The sequence below is a fragment of the Amblyomma maculatum genome, chromosome 4 (assembly GCF_055883805.1).
Source record: "Amblyomma maculatum isolate TAMU_Amacu chromosome 4, ASM5588380v1, whole genome shotgun sequence".
NCBI lineage: Eukaryota > Metazoa > Arthropoda > Arachnida > Ixodida > Ixodidae > Amblyomma > Amblyomma maculatum.
The window spans coordinates 77,418,289-77,437,318 of record NC_139347.1 but is presented as its reverse complement, the minus strand read 5'-3'; the positions used below and the strand labels follow the sequence as shown (position 1 = coordinate 77,437,318).

The 19,030-nt window shown below is 45.1% G+C and overlaps 2 protein-coding genes across 2 annotated transcripts in view; both read left to right on the top strand.

The window, feature by feature from the left end:
• Positions 1-2,101, top strand: part of LOC146191479 (acid-sensing ion channel 1A-like) — a 54,611-nt gene extending 52,510 nt beyond the window's left edge. Inside the window, exons 8-11 of the mRNA XM_084599957.1 lie at positions 966-1,017; positions 1,130-1,161; positions 1,268-1,340; positions 1,754-2,101. Of these exons, the coding sequence (XP_084456083.1) occupies positions 966-1,017; positions 1,130-1,161; positions 1,268-1,340; positions 1,754-1,903 (307 nt within the window). The 3' untranslated portion in view covers positions 1,904-2,101. The remainder of the gene's footprint in view (positions 1-965; positions 1,018-1,129; positions 1,162-1,267; positions 1,341-1,753) is intronic.
• A 3,934-nt stretch (positions 2,102-6,035) lies between these two features.
• Positions 6,036-18,827, top strand: LOC146191478 (acid-sensing ion channel 4-B-like). Its single transcript, XM_084599956.1, has 12 exons — positions 6,036-6,245; positions 7,694-7,840; positions 10,008-10,162; positions 10,280-10,386; positions 11,260-11,420; positions 11,528-11,632; positions 12,372-12,495; positions 13,691-13,763; positions 14,456-14,507; positions 15,952-16,001; positions 17,273-17,345; positions 18,241-18,827. The coding sequence occupies exons 1-12, from the start codon at positions 6,174-6,176 to the stop codon at positions 18,496-18,498; spliced, it is 1,377 nt and encodes a 458-aa protein (XP_084456082.1). The 5' UTR covers positions 6,036-6,173; the 3' UTR covers positions 18,499-18,827.
• The last annotated feature ends 203 nt before the right edge of the window (positions 18,828-19,030 follow it).

The window sequence follows — 19,030 nt, the reverse complement described above, 5'->3', positions numbered from 1 at the left end:
GTAACAGCCAGCTTTGTGAAGGAAATATAGTATCTAGTTTGAAATTAACGAAGTAGGTGAATCCTCCGCAATTTTTATTATTTCAGCACCCTGTACCGCGTGAACAAGCGCTTGAAGGCACAGGACCAGGCGCGCACCGGCCGCTGCCACAGAACCGCGTGGCTGGTGGTGTTAAATTCGAGTGTTTTAGGTGGAGCTGGAGCAGATCCACCGCGCCCCTCGCGGCAGCAGACAGCGCAAATCGCTTAGGAGAGCTCTCATTGTCCGCGGCCAGGGCGCAGGCATTACGAAAGCGCGCGCCGTCGACGCTCGTGTCCAGCCGTGGTTATGTTAGGCACATGTTGATGGGAGTGACCTAAGCTTCTGGTGAGTAACAAAAATTTGCTTTTGAGGATGTTCTGCCTTCGTACCGAGTAGTTGAAATCACCATAGAAAAAGAATGGTCTGCATCTTTTGAAAATAATTGTGAGGCAACTGTGGAATACTGTAAGACACTTTTAATGAAAGTATTGACAGCAATGATCTAAGCTTCCGATACATAGCATCTGGAGTTTGTCCTGTGATCAGAACGAGTAATCAAGACTGCCGTAGCAATCTACGTTTTTGAAAAAAAAAATTAAAAGAAAAATCTAAACGCCTGAACGAGGGACGATCTGCGGGTATGTTGATTTTTATGGTGCAGTTATGGAACAGCATGTGAAAAAAAAAAATACTTTCAAGACCTCTTCCCCACAGTTTGTCCAAAATTTCAGGGTGTGTCATCTTGAAGGGCTTGAATGGTTGCGGACACGGTTGCGGACACGATTGCGGAGAGCAGGACGTCTTGCTTGCGTTTAGCAACTTGAATGCATGAATATGAGCGACAATCTTTGCCAAAGGCGTACACCTGTTAACTCTTTGCTGTAACGTGGATGCTTCCCCTCCCTCCCTCTCCCACTCTCCCCTCTTTTTTATTTTTTCAACAGAGACATTGCTTACCATACGACAAAAAGTGCTTTGGCCTTACGCAGAAAAACGGTTGGTCCGGTTTTCGTTTTTCTTTTTTTGTTATGCACCATATTGCGAATAAAACTACAAGTGCCGTACGGGTGCGCATCACTAGAACTTTGTCCTTTTGGTGCGATCCCAGGTGGTGAATTCTTCGAGACACATTACCAGCCGGTGAGTGAAACAGCTTTTTCATGCATTGGTATAATTCCTCGTTGCTTGCAGAAGCGAGTTCTATTGTTCGCAATCGTTTGCTTGTTTTGTTGTGTTGTGTTGGCAGCCTCCAGACTGAGGTCACCGTTTACCAGCTGTCTCCTCACACGCGCGTGCAAGCGAGGATTCCTAGAGTCGAGGTGAGGAAGCAGTGCAGCACCTTGGTGATCGGACAGCGCGATTTCGTGATGATGGGTCGCTAGCTCTGGTGCGTTTTTTCTTATCTGCTAGCGAATATTGCTACAATTGTTGCAGTATTGCTACGACGTCATGTGCATGCTTTGACGTGAGGCAAACTTCTTTCCGTTTAGAAAAGTAAAAATTCTAGTACTCGTGGACTAACTAGACCGCAAGTGCATCTTGATAGATCATTATCTCATGGCTCGCGCATTCTTTCTACGTCATCTTCCTCTAATATCGGGACAAGTGACATGGCTTCGGCTTCACCCTAAGACGACCAGACGAGTTCCTTAGCAGGGCGGTGTTTTCATTGTTGTCTGTGTATGCCTCTAACCAGCGGCTGATCGTGACCTCTCCCCGACATTGTACGCAGTTTGCCACCGTGCTCAGTCGTGCCGGAGGACTGATGGGCATGTACCTAGGTGCCTCTATGGTCGTTCTGCTCAGCGCGGTCGACGCCGTGGCGTCGGCGCTTCTTCAATGGGCCTTTGCAGGCGGCTTCCGGCTTGGCCACCTACGATAGGCCGCCCATTCTCCCTCTGAAAACACTTCATTACTTTGTGAAAATCACTCCCACGTACCATGTACTCTTCTGAGAGCACAGCTTGACCCTGCAAAGGTATGACCTGCGCTTACCGGGTGGTGGGGCAAGTAACCGGGAACGAAAAGCGTTGGTCCGAAAAGTGTTTGTACATTTTTCTGAGACCTCTGAATAAAATGGAATCAAATCAATCAACCCACTTGCCTGTCCTTGACACCTTGTTTTTGCTTTTTGGCGATGCGCTTGAATTTGACAGATATAAAAAGGCTTTGTCTCAAGTGGTGTTCCTGTCTTGTACCGGCACTGCTCATTAGGAATCGCCTTGCATCTAGTTACCCAGGCTGTTCTGCGGGCAACACTGCATTTGTGACGTCACAAATAATATACACGCGTTATTGCCCAATTCCCGCGTGATCGTGATATTTTGAGGCCAGTATTAGATTATCTAAGGCATTTTATGTACTGCGTCACGATTTACATACTTTATTTCCATAATTCAACGCGCGTGCATTTTCCTAATACTGTATGTGACGTCACCGTTTCGTCAAATGGAACGTCATCTCTTGCCATGGAAGCAATTTCGATTTGCTGTTTTTTTTTCTTGTTAAAAATAGTTCTAATTAAAATTTAGAATAGCGTTTTTTTTTTTTTTTTTTCTGTGTGTTGGAGTCAGGACACACTGAGGAATTTAATGCAATCAAAAACTCAAAATGTTAAAAAAGTCACAGGAGTTGCCCTTTAAGCATGCGCTGTATGTCCAAGCTAAAAACACAAGCAAAAAACACTGACTTGTTGAAAGCCGGCCACGTATCGACTCACTTTGCTGCAGTATTGATAGCTGACCGCCATATGTTTTCACGGTAGGCTTTCCATATAGGGCGTGCCGTGTGAGGAGGTCGATTTCGCTGAATAAAATCTGCCTCAAGGCCTGTATAAAGGCTGGACTTCGATCTTACCAAGTTTTTTCATTGCCCTTCAGGAAAAAAAAAAAAAGTCACACATTTCAGAAACGGTGGATGCATTAGCCACATCTCGCATTCCCTTTATTTTGCGTATTCGATTTTCAAAGCTAGCTTTAGAGGTTGCCGAGGAACCTGCGAACGCGTAAAGAAACGCGATTTAAATTCCTGCCGTCAGCTTTCAGCCAAGGAGGTGTCTACAAACTACCTCTTATCTTACCTGGGTGCCTGCTGGGCGAAATCAAGTTTCCATGAATCGCCATGTTCACGTAGCCACCCATGGAATCCCATTGGAGGAACAGAGGGTTATACAGCCCAAAGGTGAGCTTCAATGTGCTTCTCCTTCACAGCACACTAAAAGGAGAACTCTCAGAAATATTGTGGCATTTTGTCGGCTTCTGAAGACAGCGCTCAGTTTTGCGAAAGCAGTGTACATGCGCAGTTTCGTTTACTGTCGCAGAAGATACAGGTCGTTACCTCCTTTCCGCGCATGGACGTCAGCAGATCTGTCTGTTATGACAAACGGGCGTATTTCTTTCCGGAGCGTGATCATTTGCTACTATCTCTATAGTTACTAAACCTGGGATTTTCATTCACACCACTGTTTTCTACAGCGCAAATTCATTTCACGGGTCTCCCTTTCTGGCTTTCACCTTCCGTTTCTAAACTCCTAGCTCCCATTCATAGTTTTCACCTATTCTATCCTTGTGTCCTCCCTGCTGCACGAATTTAAGTTTAAGGCGCGCATTGTTGCCGAGTTCTCTAAGGTTGAGTATTTCCTTCTTTATTATTTTAAATTATCCTTAGTACTTCTGCTGTCGAGTTATTGTCAGTCGTCCTAAACATCCCGACTTTGTTGCCATAACACCACCATGAGGACCGGCGATGTCTATCATATACGCGACGGGAAAGACCGCAAACTCTTCTCTACCTGATTACCAACCGAAATTTCAAAAGCTGAAGAGATAATATGATGCGTTTTACATCAGTCTGTAATAGTTTCACTTTTTGCGCTACTATAGTTAGGCTGTACGCAGTCAAAAAAGTAATATCCGTCATCATCTCGTTTCGGCGAAGCACTGTTATATCGAAAGATAGCCACATCTGCGGTAGCGAGAAGACCAGGAAAAGAGCCTAGCGCATGGTTGCCAAGGCACTCCCGAAGCGCCTGAGGATCGCTAGTCGCTCTGAGTGGCGCGCACTATGTGATCAGGCTACATGGCACCGCGACGAAGCGAGGGCGGCGAAGCGGCTGGCTCTTTTTGCAGGAAGTAGAGGCTATATAAGAGCGATGACTGAACGAGGGATGAGGAATATCGCTTTATCAGGATATAACTGAAGAAAACAGCAGTTGTTAACTATGATCCATCTTATTCGGCGTAAAAAGCAGAAAAATTTACCTTTCGATTTTGTTAAATTTGACTGCAGCAAATGAACTAAAGACATTGAGTATCGTGAGCTTATAACTTTTTATGATGGCTAGCGCTTTTTTTTTTTTACTTAGGTAAGTGTTTATGTATCCGGTGCCAAGCAGTCGGTTTGCCATGAGTACTGTGCATGATAGTCAAAGTGCGGTGTTGCATCAACGACAGCGCTTCAGCATAGAGTCCGCGAAGTGTGCCTGGAGCGTGAACTATCCAACCACCGCAAGAGAAGGCTGGAACATAGTCCTGACTTGTAGGCCGCTAATGCCAGTTAGTTTTCGATGATTAACGCACTGAGCTGGCAAGCTTAGCTATATTATTTTTTAATCTGAAAAATACATCACAATCACTCAAGTTTTAGCCATAAAACTTACCCCTGGACGACAAGCCCGACGTACGGCATTTGTTGAAAGGTTTTCTTCAGCACTCTCTCATTCCATGCAACAATTCCGTGTACACTTACGCACAGTCTTCCGCGTGAATTGACGTGTTCCGTAAACATAGGGTTCTTCGTTTTCTCGCGAGACCAGATTTTAGCCAGCTTTTTCTCCTCTAGTCGCTTTTATATACACCTGATTAATCCCGACCCTAACACGAAAAATTGCCTCGTCGAAAACTTATCTTCCTGCGTTAAAGCCCTAACAAATGCCAATTGTGCAAAGAAAAAACGAAACTTGCACACATTCTATGGGAGCGCCCTCAGGTGCCCAAAAATAGCCAAACTATTACAAATGAGGGGCAATGGGAGACCCTTATGTTCCAATCAGGCCTAGACAACCAACTCTAATCAGTCCGACCGACAGAAGGCGACCGACAGAAAAAAAAAAAAAAAAGCTCAAGAGCTCAAGAGCTCAAGAGCTCGTCTAGGCGAGGGTACAAATTCCCGCAGTTCCTTGTTGGACAAATAAAAATTATTGAACTCACTCCCAGCACACACTGCTGCCACGTGATAACCAGCTATTATGATGGACCAATTTCGGTGTGGCTCCTGCAGCGTGTGATTATTGGTTATTAGAGGCCTCCCGCGTAGCCTACAGCGTGGTATATACCATACCACTTCTGAATAACTCTGTAGCTTAGAAGCAAGCCCAGAGAACACAGTTCCTAATATTTGTATCAGGCACTGTCCGCACGAAGGCTTTCAAGCCGCGATGCTATTTCTAAAAGTGTAAGCTCTGACGTTGTGAGGAGTTTCTGCTAAACTACTAGTGCGAACATGTTTTTCAAGAACGGGATAATGTTGCTCATGCTGTTGACAACGCACGTGACTAAATACAGCGATGAATAAAGAAGAAAACAACATAAATATTGTGGAGAGGGAGGGGTATGAGGATATATCGTAGGCTACCACCTGACGTATAAAGCCCAGCTTTGACATAGTCGTATGAGCATGCCTGCATGTCCTATAGAGCAGAGTGCGTGACTCGGCATTCAAGAGCAATGAAAGGTTGATCCTTATTTCGCCTTCCCAACCGAAATGAGATGGCCTGAGTTGGCAGCTGTTCCAAACTTTCTGATATCATGTGGGTTGTTAAAATTCCCAGCAGGTGTCCTTTGCTCTCCAACTTGTATTGTGTTTATTTAGCTGGTTTTACCTTTCCTTACTTGTCGAACCAAGTAATATCGCATTCATTCTTGGGTACTCGGCAAGTCGGCGCAGGCTGGCCTGAGAGGAGCCCGGTACGACCGGTGGCCCGTCGCAACGGCCGGCTGACGGGCGCATGGGCGCAGCTCCAGGACGCGGTCACCACATACCGGCTGCTGTTCGACGAGTCCGGGTTGCCGGGGCTGCGCTTCGTGCTGGGCTTCCGGCACCCGCTACGCCGGCTCGCCTGGCTGGCCGTGTACGCCGTCCTCTTCGTGCTCACCATGCGAGACACGCACGAGCTGCTCACCGAGTACTACGCCTACGACGACCGTGTCAATCAGGAGATACTTGAGGCATGCAGAGAACGCAGTGCTTTGTGCGTCATGTTGTCCGCAGCGGGCTAAGTCCACCATCATGTATTCTTAGTACCAAGTAAAGAAGGTTCAAGTGGGTTTAGTTTAGCCGTGAGCATGGTACACTTGCTTTGGAATGAACAGTGATTGATCAGTCGCTTCGTGTACTACCTTTCGTTTTATTCATTAATAAAATGAATAAAGGCGATTAGTAATTTTTTTTGCAGACCGCGGTCGGAAATCAAAGAAGAAATGTGCTAAACGCGATGATGTATTTGCCTGGACAAACAACGCAACCTGAAGTTCGGTTATGTGTACTGTTCTTGTCACTTAATAAAAAAAAATTGCAGATATTTAAACGAAACGCCAATTTGATAATTTTACCTTTTGCGGAAGATTAAGCCACCGTTCTGCCGTACGTGTCAGAGGCTCCTGGAAGACTGCCGCTCTCCACTATACAGTGCATGCAGTGTGTTTTGTACCAGCCGGGCTGCTGGGAGCGGTTGAAAATAGGTTCCGAACTGACCTTCTTCCTACCAAAAAAAAAAAAAAAAAGCTTTTGTAACGTAAGGCCGTCTACTGGTCCACTGACAGTCTTCTTCCTGCCTTTTCGGCGTCTTGAACCTGAGTAAATATATTTTCGGCCATAGGTGTCAAGATACATTAGAAGGAGATTATGTCATTGTAGGACCCTGGCCTGTCATAATAGTTAACGTTTATTTTCCAAAGACGGCGGTGAAATGCCCGTTCCCTTATCTCGTTGTATGCAGTTGGTGCGAATCTCTCCGCTCAGCGGCGGTAGAGCGGAATGCTTTGAGGAGGCTGACTGGATAGTATAGTGCTAGTTAAAGAAAGCGCATGCCTGAAACATAAACTGTAAACTGAATGCTTTATAATTGGTACCTACATACATTCTTCTCTCAAGTTTACTACCTCAACGTATCTCAAGATTAAATAACTTCAGCAGCTGTCACTGAATCTCGAGTTGTACAGTGATAACCATCTTACAAGTTTCTTTGTATGCGTGCGTGCGTGCGTGCGTGCGTGTGTGTGTGTGCGTGTGCGCGCGTGTGTTTGTGCGTGTGTGTCCCTTTGGAGCGTCTTTTTCTTTCTTTGTCCTGGCTATCTCCATTCTCGTTCGATTTTTAATGTGATTTTTCTCTTCCAGCCCGCACACTACTTTTTATTCTCTCCCCATACTTTTGCTTATCTGTCAATTGGATAGTAGAATTTTTATGCTTTAACAGAGAGCCAACCCGCTATGCTTGATGACGCAACACAGTTTATGCGTAAATCATCCGTCATTCAAACAAAATCACTGATTCAGTGCTGTTCCTGTTATCTCTGAACGCTATAATGCCATGTTCGAAGTACCAAATATAAATATTTTACCGGCTTAATCAGTCCTCCAAGCTTTTAGAACACTTCTGCTATTTTACTTGACGCAGCAAAAACAAGTCCAGTTCCCAGCGATTACTGTGTGCAACATGAACCCGTGGAGAAGGTCTCAGCTGTGCGGGGAAGACAGCTTCCAAGGAAAGATGGAGAAAGCGCTGCTGGCAAAGCTCTGCGCAACGCGGGACAGGAACGTCACGGTAAGAACTGGCATCCACAGTTTTAATTAAAAAGAGTGCATGACTATCAAAAGGTTAGGACCTATTAGATTATGAAGTTTACCACGTTTTTCGTATCTTGCGGCAGTCGATGGCCTTCGATAGGTTACGTATATCGTTGGAACAGCAATTACTAACATCTATAAAAACAATGCCCCTTTTCTGAGGCCCAAAATTAATTATAAAATAATAGCAATCTAGCACTCAGTGTACATAATAAGGAGTAACAATACAAGGAAAACTGGAAAATGTAAGTCGAATCTTTGTGAGGAGGTGCGCTACTAGAAGAGTTTTAACGTGTGGTCGGTATCTTCAGTCATATTGGTCGTTTATGTGCTCCTCCCAAGTTGTCATTAGTCTTTGCTCAACTAGTCCTTTCATCAAATGTATTTACCAACTAGCTTGGATTTTATCTGTTCTGCAACATCGAGAGCGTTCAGATTACTACCTCGAGGGTCGCCTTAGAGGTAGTGTTTGTAATCTAAACAATGTCTTTTAATGGATTCAATGACCTCAGGTTATGTTGCGATTTTGAGCTGACCAAAAGTGCAAATAGGCGTTTGTCGGTGTTCCAGAGCTGAAATGTAGCCTCAATGACCTCAGGTTATGTCGTGATTGTGAGCTGTTGTAGCTGACCAAAAGTGCAAATAGGCGTTTTTCGGTGTTCCAGAGCTGAAATGTAGCCTCAAGCGCGCTAGTTTTGCTTTTTCCTACGTCTCTCAAAATTATTTACAATTGACGACATGAGGGAAAAATTTACGCCGCGTTCCTTCGTATATCCAAAATTTATTTAAGGCAAATTAGCTAGTTCTGTGGAGAAACATTTTAAAGAAGAAGTATATAGAATGTGTTTTCTTTTAAACATTTACGGACCTTTGGTTTAGAACGCGTGAAAAAGACTTGGGTGCAGGCTTTGCAGTTCGCTTCCACATCTAGGCGGACATTACGTATATGATAAGTCGATAATAAGGCAATTAATTGACGAAAATTCACATCCACACTTCTATTTTGGTTTTACCGGGCATAATTATACTACGAAATTTTAAGTCGTCCACACAGATGATGAACCCAGTTTTTATATTTTCTTAATCGCAATGTGTTTAGAAATATCTGATGTCAAAAATACAAATTTGAATGCTGCTTGAGTTGTTTTTTTGCACTGAATGCTTCCAAAACTGCCTCGCGTCGCTAAAGTAAATTTGTTTTCTTCCACATCATCAAAAGCGCAAACGGCTCCGGGATTTGATGTGCACGAAATGCAAGCAATGGCATTCTGTGAATATACAATATCGAACGCCAACTAACAAGCTATCAAATACGCATATTTAGCTATCGATATATCGATCACATTGATGATTATTAAAGTTTAAAAACCGGGCTCGTGCACCTTCTATGTTTATGGCCTTAAATTTCTCAAAATAATCTTGAGTCCTAATATCAGTAACTAAAAGATATAAAGAAAATTGCGGTAATTAATAAACGTCTAATTATTGATGTCTGTTGCGTTAATTGTGTCCGCCTTGCCGCATGATCAACTTGCGCAGATGTACCGGTGTATCTCTTTCAGTTCTTGAAATAATGCACTGTAAGCAATACAAAGAATAATCCTTGTTGTGATTTCACAGCCAATCTTGAAGAATTTATAATCACGATATAGTCATAAAGTTAAAACAGGGGCCGTTTGTACCACGATGGGGCCAAATCAGGGCCATTTTGGTGCGGCAGATCATTTTTGTGCTCCAGACAGACTCCTGAATATTTTAGTTGTTGTGGTGCACTAGACCAAAGACTGTAGAACGACTAGAAAAGCCCGCACTTTAGTAGTATGCCGAGATTTGTTAAGCTTAACATTACGCTATTCTTGTAGTTCGGGAAGACATTTACTTTGAAACTGTGACCTGCAATATCGAAGAAAATGCTCTAAAAACCTACTTAAAATTTTGCTCAGATTTTAATAGGACTGACTTTCTTCCGCTTGATCTCTTGAGCTGTCTTCTTAAACGATATAAGTAAATTTGAGGGTTAGGTTCACGTAATTTATTTTGGACAAAACTGCTCGGTTCACTGGACGCGTCAATTACACTCGTCTTATTTTTCCCTTGAAAACCCATCGTTTTTCGTTTCCTTACGCCATGCCTTGTCCAAAAAGTTGAGCGAGGAGGACATCGCCCTCTCCAACCGGCTCAAGCAGTGGATCTCAGAAGAACAGAGGCGAAACCTGAGCCGCGCCGAGAAACTGGGCCACCAGCTCGAGGACATGATCCAGGAGTGCCGCGTTCATGAAGGAGACTGTCTGAGCACACAGTAAGAAATTTTGCTGTTACGACTATAGAATGCTTACATTGCTGCAGCGACACATATACATTGAGCGTTTCTTGTTCCTAACCTGCCCGGCGTACTGTCCGTCTCCCATTTACGTAGGATCCTGGAGATACGAATGGTCCCACGCTACGGCAACTGCTACTGTCTCGGCTGCAACAGCAGCCGCTTCAGCTGGCAAGCAATGCAGATGTCGGATCCCGAAAACGGTGAGTGCCTGCCTTTTAATTTTAGGACTTGTGTTCATTTGCGCGTCAGACGTTTATGCCACGGATGGTCAGTATCTACACTCTGCGTAGAACTTGTGTAGAACGCTTGAGCGGTGTTGCAGTGTACTATAAGTGGCGAAGTAGAGGCTAATGGTTGTCAGCTGTTCTGCTCATGCCTGCCTTGCTTAACTGCTGGCCCGTGCCGGTGTACACCTTTGTGCAAACGTCGCCTGCAGAATCTCACAAGTTTACTAGAAGAAACACCAACACAAATATAGAAAATACATTATTTCAAAGCAGCACTGAGCTTTTAGCACGGCCAATGTCACCACTATTGGCTTGTGTATCAACTGGTCACGCCTCAATTATTTATAGGCTAATTCATAGTTGCGCGAAGGGGTCACATAGGCAACCAAATTGTGCGGCGAAGCGATACATCGTATGCGTGGGAGTCGAGAAGCCGGACTGGAGAGGCAGTAGAGAACTGATTACTTTGTCTGTCCTGACAGAATCGCTATCGCAATAGCTTGCAGTCTGCGCGGCACAGTCTCCACGAGAAATGATGCAATGCAGCCGGAGTGCTCGTTGGGTTGGTTTCACGGTGGTACACAGTTGCTTGGCGGCGAAAGAAAAGAGACGTGCCACTTTGGCAAAGACTATATAGTGACGCTATTCACGGCTTGTGAGGGGGGCCCCTGTGTTAATCTGGAGCGCTCTTCGTAGGTTTGAACACAGCTGTAATCCCGTTGTGCACATGGCGGCTAAGACAAGGTGCTGTTGTATTCATTTCTTTTTACGAGACCAACCTTATTTACGCGTACTTGATTTGCTCGTCTCTTCGTAATTGACACGCTTGTTCGCACTCGCCCGAAGGTCTGCGGATGTCTCTGAACATGGAGCCGGAGGAGTTTCTTCCTTTGACGGTGGACGCCGGTTTCTACATCATGGTGCACCAGGCGGGAGCCCAGGAGGAAGTATTCGACAACGCCGTCTATGCCGCGCCCGGCGCCACCACCTACATCGGCGTCGCCAAGGTGTGAACTCGAGCGAGTAGTTCTGGACTCGCTTCCTTTAATAATCAAGCTCCGGTTGCGTTGCGTACCGTTTACCAGTAATGTACACGAGACGTCATTTCTTACAGACGATCTCAAAGAATCTCAAGGAGCCATACAAGAATCCCTGCCAGGATCACTGGCCACCAGAACTGGAGAAATATGTTGTAAAAGGCATCGTGTACACAAAGCGGGTACGTGCGTCAACTTATTGCAGTTTAATTGAGCGACGTACTGTACGCGAGGACGACACGCAAATGGTAAAATGTGCTGTGTAAAGTTGCTAAGTGTGGCGAAAAACAGCGGATGACCCTTAGGATTTGCCTTTCAGGTTATGAAACAAGAGCATTAATGGCTCCAATTTAACGGCACCCCTTGCGGATCGGCATTCGCGTACATTCACTTTAATCACTAATACCTTAACTTGTACCTATGTTACCTCGCATATGCCCATTAGTCTACAGTTCTAAGCTACCGCATTACGTGAAGGACCACTTTCACCAAGCCGCACTGACGTGCGTGCATGGTCTTGGGGCAGCCTGACTACCTCGGGACTCAAGGGTTCTGGAGGACTGGATTCCGATCTCGCATTCCCGTATCAAAAGAAAAGCCCGAGTTAGCTTCCATTACCTGCCAGTCGTGCATGTCTTGCGGATCTTGAAGCCGCACTACCCGACGACCCGTCAGTGCGCGGTCATGTCCCAGAACTGGTCCCGTGCTTTACCGCTCGCACCTCCGAGGCCGCATTTTCAAAAATACGGGGTTTTTAACGCTATCAAGTTAAAAACGTGACATTTAAAGTTGTCGTAGATCTCCATATTATTACAAATCATGTTTAAAGGGAGAGTCTGTTTGCTTCTGCAACGACGCATGAGGTCGAATACCTCAAGCGTGTTACTTACCAGTGTGCATGGAACATCCGTTTCATTTAAGGCCTGCGACGAGTACTGCTACCAGGTGCACATTTTCGAGAAGTGTGGCTGCCGGTCTTTCAACCACATTCGAGTACACGCGCCCCAATTGGTGGAGTCTCCCGTCTGCGTGGATGTTCTGCGAGGTACGTATAAGAGGCTTTTTTCGAGGGCCACGTGGGTCGCTGATGCGGAGGATGCAGACAATTCTCGTCAACTATGAAATTGTTTATGAAAGGCCGCTTTTGCTAGGAAACGTTCCGTGTCTTACTGAATTTCGCGTTCTTCGCAGCTGAGTTTCGGATCAGTTCTGATTTGCAGTAATGTAATATGGATTAGAAACAACCTTCGTCGCTCACAACGGATATACATCAGCGGGCTTTGCGCATGTGTGAGGTGCGTTTCCGAAGTCGACGCTAAAGGATCAGATGAATATCGTCCCTGCTACTTCCGATTCTTACTTTCTCTTTTTGCTCCGCTGCAATTCATTGTCTTTGTTCAGTTTGATGTGGTTTAACGCCCCCAAGTGACTCAGGCTATAAGAGACGCCATAGTGGAGGGCTCCCGATATTTCGACCACCTGAGGTTATTTAAAGTGCGCTGACATCGCACAGCACACGAGCGCCTTGATTTTTACCTCAGTCGAATTGTCTTCATGTTGCTTTGAAAAATAATAATACTTATTAATCTAAAACCTTTAACCTCGCTCAAACGCGCGTAAAGCTGGCTGCAGCACAGATGCACAGAAGCCAGCTTGCGCCGCCATTAACCCTGACAGTGCACGCTTACCTTTCGAGATTTTCCGTATCTGCGCTCACATGACCTATTACGGGCCGGTTTGGCGATTATGCAGCAAAGCAAGCGATATCGAAGTACAAATAATTTAGTGGAAATGCCAATATCAGTATACCTGTACTATAGGAAACCAATTAAGGTTTGAGAGTTGGAACTGCAAATATCTAGCAAAACATTTTCCCGCGATTATTTTGTGTAGGCTTCGCAAACGCTCGTCATATATTTGTCCCCACGCGCAAGGCCTGCACGTCAACATGACATTATGAAACATGAATAATTAAGGTATTCTTCGTACATTTCTTCGTCGCCTGTTTACAGTGACCATTGTAATTTCTATAGGGGACCCCTTCAGTACTATTTTCTTGCTGGCATATCGCAATTTACCTCGTGCTTTTGGTGTGGAAAATGATTCGCACGCAGTGCGTGTACTTGAATACATTCAAAACGACGCAAAAACTCGCGTTACGTCGGTGACCAACATCGCGATAAAAGGAAGCGAGGGATGTGCGAGTAATTGTCATTGTGTTTTTTTTTCTTTCACTGCAGGCGATTGCGAAAGATCCGTGGAGGCCAAGATTGATCGTAAATTAATCACGTGCAAATGTCTCACCGCTTGTGAGTAAGTCAATAGCTCTTCTTTCTCTAATAAACGTCGTCAGGAGCGGAAAGCCCCTGGCTGTACGGATACAATTAACTTACTTCAAGATAGGTGAGCACTGAAGATGCCGGAACCGCCTTTCCATGCTAACGGCGCATGTCATACTCGGCACATAAAGAAAATGTCATGTGTCGATGCTGCTGAAAGTGTCATTTTATCTTGCAGGGTTCAATACTACCAAATCATGTTCGGCACGTAAAGAAAATGTCATGCGTCGATGCGTCATTTTATCTTGCAGGGTTCAATACTACCAAATCATGTTCGGCACGTAAAGAAAATGTCATGTGTCGATGCCGCTGAAAGCGTCATTTTATCTTGCAGGGTTCAATACTACCAAATCATGTTCGGCGCGTAAAGAAAATGCCATGTGTCGATGCCGCTGAAAGCGTCATTTTATCTTGTAGGGTTCAATACTACCAAATCATGTTCGGCACGTAAAGAAAATGTCATGTGTCGATGCCGCTGAAAGCGTCATTTTATCTTGCAGGGTTCAATACTACCAAATCATGTTCGGCACGTAAAGAAAATGTCATGTGTCGATACCGCTGAAAGCGTCATTTTATCTTGCAGGGTTCAATACTACCAAATCACGTTCGGCACGTAAAGCAAATGTCATGTGTCGATGCCGCTGAAAGCGTCATTTTATCTTGCAGGGTTCAGTACTACCAAACAACCTCCAGCTCACTGACGTGGACGAGCCGAATCGTAAGATCATCGCGTGTCTTCTTTTTTAACCGTAATATACATATATATAGTGGGGCGAAAATTCATGTGTTTGGTGTGTATCGATGGACGTTATAGTTTTAATCACAAAGGGAACGCTCAAAACGTGAAATGGAGTTTTTTTTTTTTTTTTAAGCTAGAAAACGACACAAAACGAAACACAAGTAGCGTGGCTTTTGGGCTTGTTGGTACATGATTCCAATACACTATAGCGCAGCAAAAGACGAGGACACAAGATCGAGAGACGAACACCACGAGCGCTAACTTCCAACAAATTTTATTCTCCTGAAGCATCATATATAAACGCCAGAAAAACATGAATCAGATGTGCTAACAGTATCAATTCCTTAGAAAGACAAGCTCTTTATCTGAAAAACCTGTAAGCCTTTCTTTGATAAAAGTGTGGTAATAGGAAAAAGCAGAGAAAGAGTAACGCGCGAAATCATTGCAGCCGAAAAGATAAATAGTTCAGGACGCGCGTGTGTAAGCACACCTTCCATTCTCCTCTCAGATAAAGAGCTTGTCTTTCTAAGGAATTGATACTGTTAGCACATCTGATTCATGTTTTTCTGGCGTTTATATATGATGCTTCAGGAGAATAAAATTTGTTGGAAGTTAGCGCTCGTGGTGTTCGTCTCTCAATCTTGTGTCCTCGTCTTTTGCTGCGCTATAGTGTATTGAAAACACAAGTGTTACCATATTCGGTCAGGTGTGTTAGCAAGCTACTGCGCGGATCTCATTGGCTTGCATACGCCGCCACTAACGTCAAGACGGTGATCGCACGGAGTCTAATTCGGCGTATAAGCTTTCAAAACTTTAATCTAATGAGACAAAAATTTAACGGAATATTTTAAGCAATTAACGCTTGTTTCGTGGCGGGAGAGACGGCAGCGTACCTAAAGAGGATCACATATTCTATTTTTCCTGTGGCGAAAACTCGATGTTTTTGTCTTCAAGTCCCCTTCAAGGGCCGCCTGTCTCTATATAGGGTTGCTGTGAACATAAAACGGCCATATGACGGTGCTCCTTTATTTCAAACTTTGCACAGTTGTTTGACGGTGGTGCTACTTCTCTGTGCATGATGATAAACTGGTATGGTACAGGCGACCTTGGACAGGGATGATCTTCACACTTGAATTTATGTGAACTGATGCACTTTGGCACTGTTCCGGCAAACACCTCCATCCGCCCATTCAAAAGTGGACGCCACAAAAGGCGGCGGCACTCGCTTTGCACCTGCTTTGTCGCAGCGACCACTTCTCTTTGTAAGCAAAGTTAACTGCATCTAAACAACAGATTTACATCGATTAGTGTGCGCAAAGTAAGTTAGGTTTGACGCGATACATCGCTTGCGCTAAACCAAGTCTTTGGCTCGGGTGGTAGTACGCTATTGTCCTTGTATCATTATCGTTTTCATATCTTTCAGATGAATAACGATGACGCCGAGCTGTCTCCGCCGCCAAAAGAGGGCAAGAGGTGAGAACATTCTCCGCGCCAGGGAAAAAAAAAAAAGCCCCAGAGCGGAGCAGCCAGAGACGCGTATCCTGCTATTCGCTTATCTCAAGGTTGACAAATATGCACATGCAAAAAGTCCCTCTAATGCCGCTTGCGCTAGACCCAGTATTCCCACTTTGAATCTTGAAATTTATTTCTTATTTTGCAGCATGGCAACCTGAAACATTAAAATATTCAGGGCAATCGCACCAGGATATTTGCGACAATTTTGCAGAAAAGAGATAAATTTTCAAATTATTCTATAGCGCGCAGCACTGCTTCATTCGTTGGTTTCATCTGGCTACGTACGTAAGCATGCAGTTTCAGCTCTGGAAGACCTTCTCACTTTTATACGTAAAAAAACAAAGTGTTCGTTGTGCGGTTTCGCATTCGTGACGTGACAGATTTTTGGTTACGAAACAGCCAATTAACAGACGTTTTTGGTCATGGGAGGCGTGAAGGAATGCTTTTTTTTTATTGTATGACTTTTTAGAGGACAATAATTGAATAGTTAGCTTAGTTCTGAGGTGCCTTTTAAAAATAAAAAAAAAGTATAACAAAACCCCATGACGCCGAAAGGATCTGAACACGTTAAAGAACCCCAGGTAGTCGAAATTTCCGGAGTCCTCCATTACGGCGTCTCTCATAGCCTGAGCCGCTTTGGGACGTTAAACCCCACAAACCAACCAACCAACCATGGCCTCCGCATGTCGCATACGGTGCTCTACCGCCTGAGCTATACGTCGGTGGCTGTCAATATATCTATACCTTCGAAAGTACATGAGTGGTCTAGCTAACGTTGAGATTGTCCACAAGTGATCGTACTCAATAGTATCGACGTACTTTAACTATCCCCCATAACATAAGCTGTGCCCTACTGCATATTGCCGTGACTCACCCACCCCGCTCCCGCTGTATTTTCCGAATAGCGCGTGTTAGAAGGATGGCGCATGCATCCTGCTCTTTTAGTTAACGGAGCTAATTTCATGCTATGGACTTCATCTCGCATCATTGTATTCGTGTGTGTGTGTGTGTGTGTATTACGCGATGCTTGCATCACTGAGTGTTCTGTATCTTTCTCCATTTTAGTTCTAAATGCAGTCGTGTTTCAAATTTTCTTCTTTTTTTTCCCTAATTTCACGATGTGGTCAGGTCCTCTTGTCGCTTTCTTTGATCCCCTTGTCTCAATAATCGCGTTATCTTGCTATAATTAGCAGATTCTTACGTGCGCTAACCGGTTTGACTTTTGGCAGGATTCATGTCAGGGTGGTAGTTTTCATGAGAAGTACCAAAGTCCTCTACAAGAGCAAAGAGCCGAAACTGACGGTAAGAATTCGATCGAATTATTCCTTTAACTACACAGATTTTGAACGCGAGCATTGTCTGCACCACTTCCTCTGCCGTATTGTCATTCATCACTAACAGCACTCATTAAACTTTCCATCGGAGCTTAAAAACAAATCTTCCTGACTAGGGCAAATGCATTGCTTCTTCCTGCAGTGTTCCGCACATGCAAAGCGGTGCAACACCCTAAAACCTTGTTGGAACACTATTCTAGTAATGATGCAACCATTAAGAAAAGATTCGGTCAGGACCAACTCTGCTCATAGGGGTCATGTGTAGTGTTTTCTCCCTCCTTTCTTCTATAACCGTGAAAGCCATTTTCCCCTGTGGTTACATATGACCACTATACTATTCTATGCGTTACTATATAGTAGTGCCGCCGAGGCGAAGGCGCCTAACGCCAATGCTGTATATGTACAGCAAAGTAAGAAAGAGTGTTTTAACAAAGCTTGCCTGGTCAAAGTGGAAAAGCAGTGCCGCTTTCAAGCCTCATACTACATTTTATTAAATTTATTTTTATAGTCCAGTAACCGCTCATAGTCCCGCCTATTTTTAAAGCGCGCTCACGAGTGAAGCGCAGCTCTCACTCAGGGATAATGTCTATCTATGCGTGGATTTCATCAATTAGGTGATATATACAGAAGTTCTGTATAGCCTCCTTGGATTTTATGTCGACCCCATCGTCACCGCAACGCGTGGACTCGATGGCTTCGTGCGCGTCTCTGCGTTCCACCCACTCCTTGCACTTTTCTTTCAATTCCCTTCTATTTGCGCATGGTAGTTACAGTGGCCCGCAGTTGACATCAGTCGACGGGCCCGTGCATTTTCTTTTTTCACGCAGCCTCCTAATTATTACAAACGTTTGATATTACCACAGCTGTCGAGCCTGTTTCGTAACATTGGCGGCCTGATGGGCGTCTACCTGGGCTACTCGTCGCTTCAGATCTTCCACGTGCTCGATGTGCTCGTCGACGGTGCCTACTCGACGCTGTCGGGCATCTGGCGTCGCTACGCGAGGAACCACCGACGCCGGCGCGGTCAGGGCCCGCGTCGCCTACGCGCCGCTATTCCACCGCTGCCCGAGGAAGTCATGCAGCGCTACCCCGTCACCACGCAACCGGTGTACGTGTTCTGAACAACTGCAAGCTTGCTACACCAACATTCAGTTTTTCATCACTACCTCTTTCTCGTTGGCTTGGACACAAAGTGGCGAGTACGGAGATTGAAGCCACTGCTTAGTTCCTGCACGTTGACACGTTGGCGGTCGCGCCATGATGAGGAGATGGCGTTCTCAAATGTACGTACTCGCACTGTTCGGCCATATCATACAGTCTCACTGAACACTAGACCTGCAACCACTGCAGTGAGCAAGCGTATTCCAGGTCCCGCTATCTCCACTCGCACGCAGCAATCGCTGCGTTCCTTGGAACCCTTTCCACTCCACCCGTCCTTCTAGGAAGGGTGGCTGACAGACTACTACTCGTTTCACTTGTATGCTAGAATTCTGAAGTGTAACGTTTAAAAGGTCGTAGTTGCCACCATGGACATCCACAGATTCGAGGTCAGAGATAGAGCGGCGAACAAAGCACGCAATAAAGATACTCTGTGTGCCTCTTTCTTGACTCTCTTGGGCAGACCACAACTGCGGCCAGTTTTATAAGTAAAAG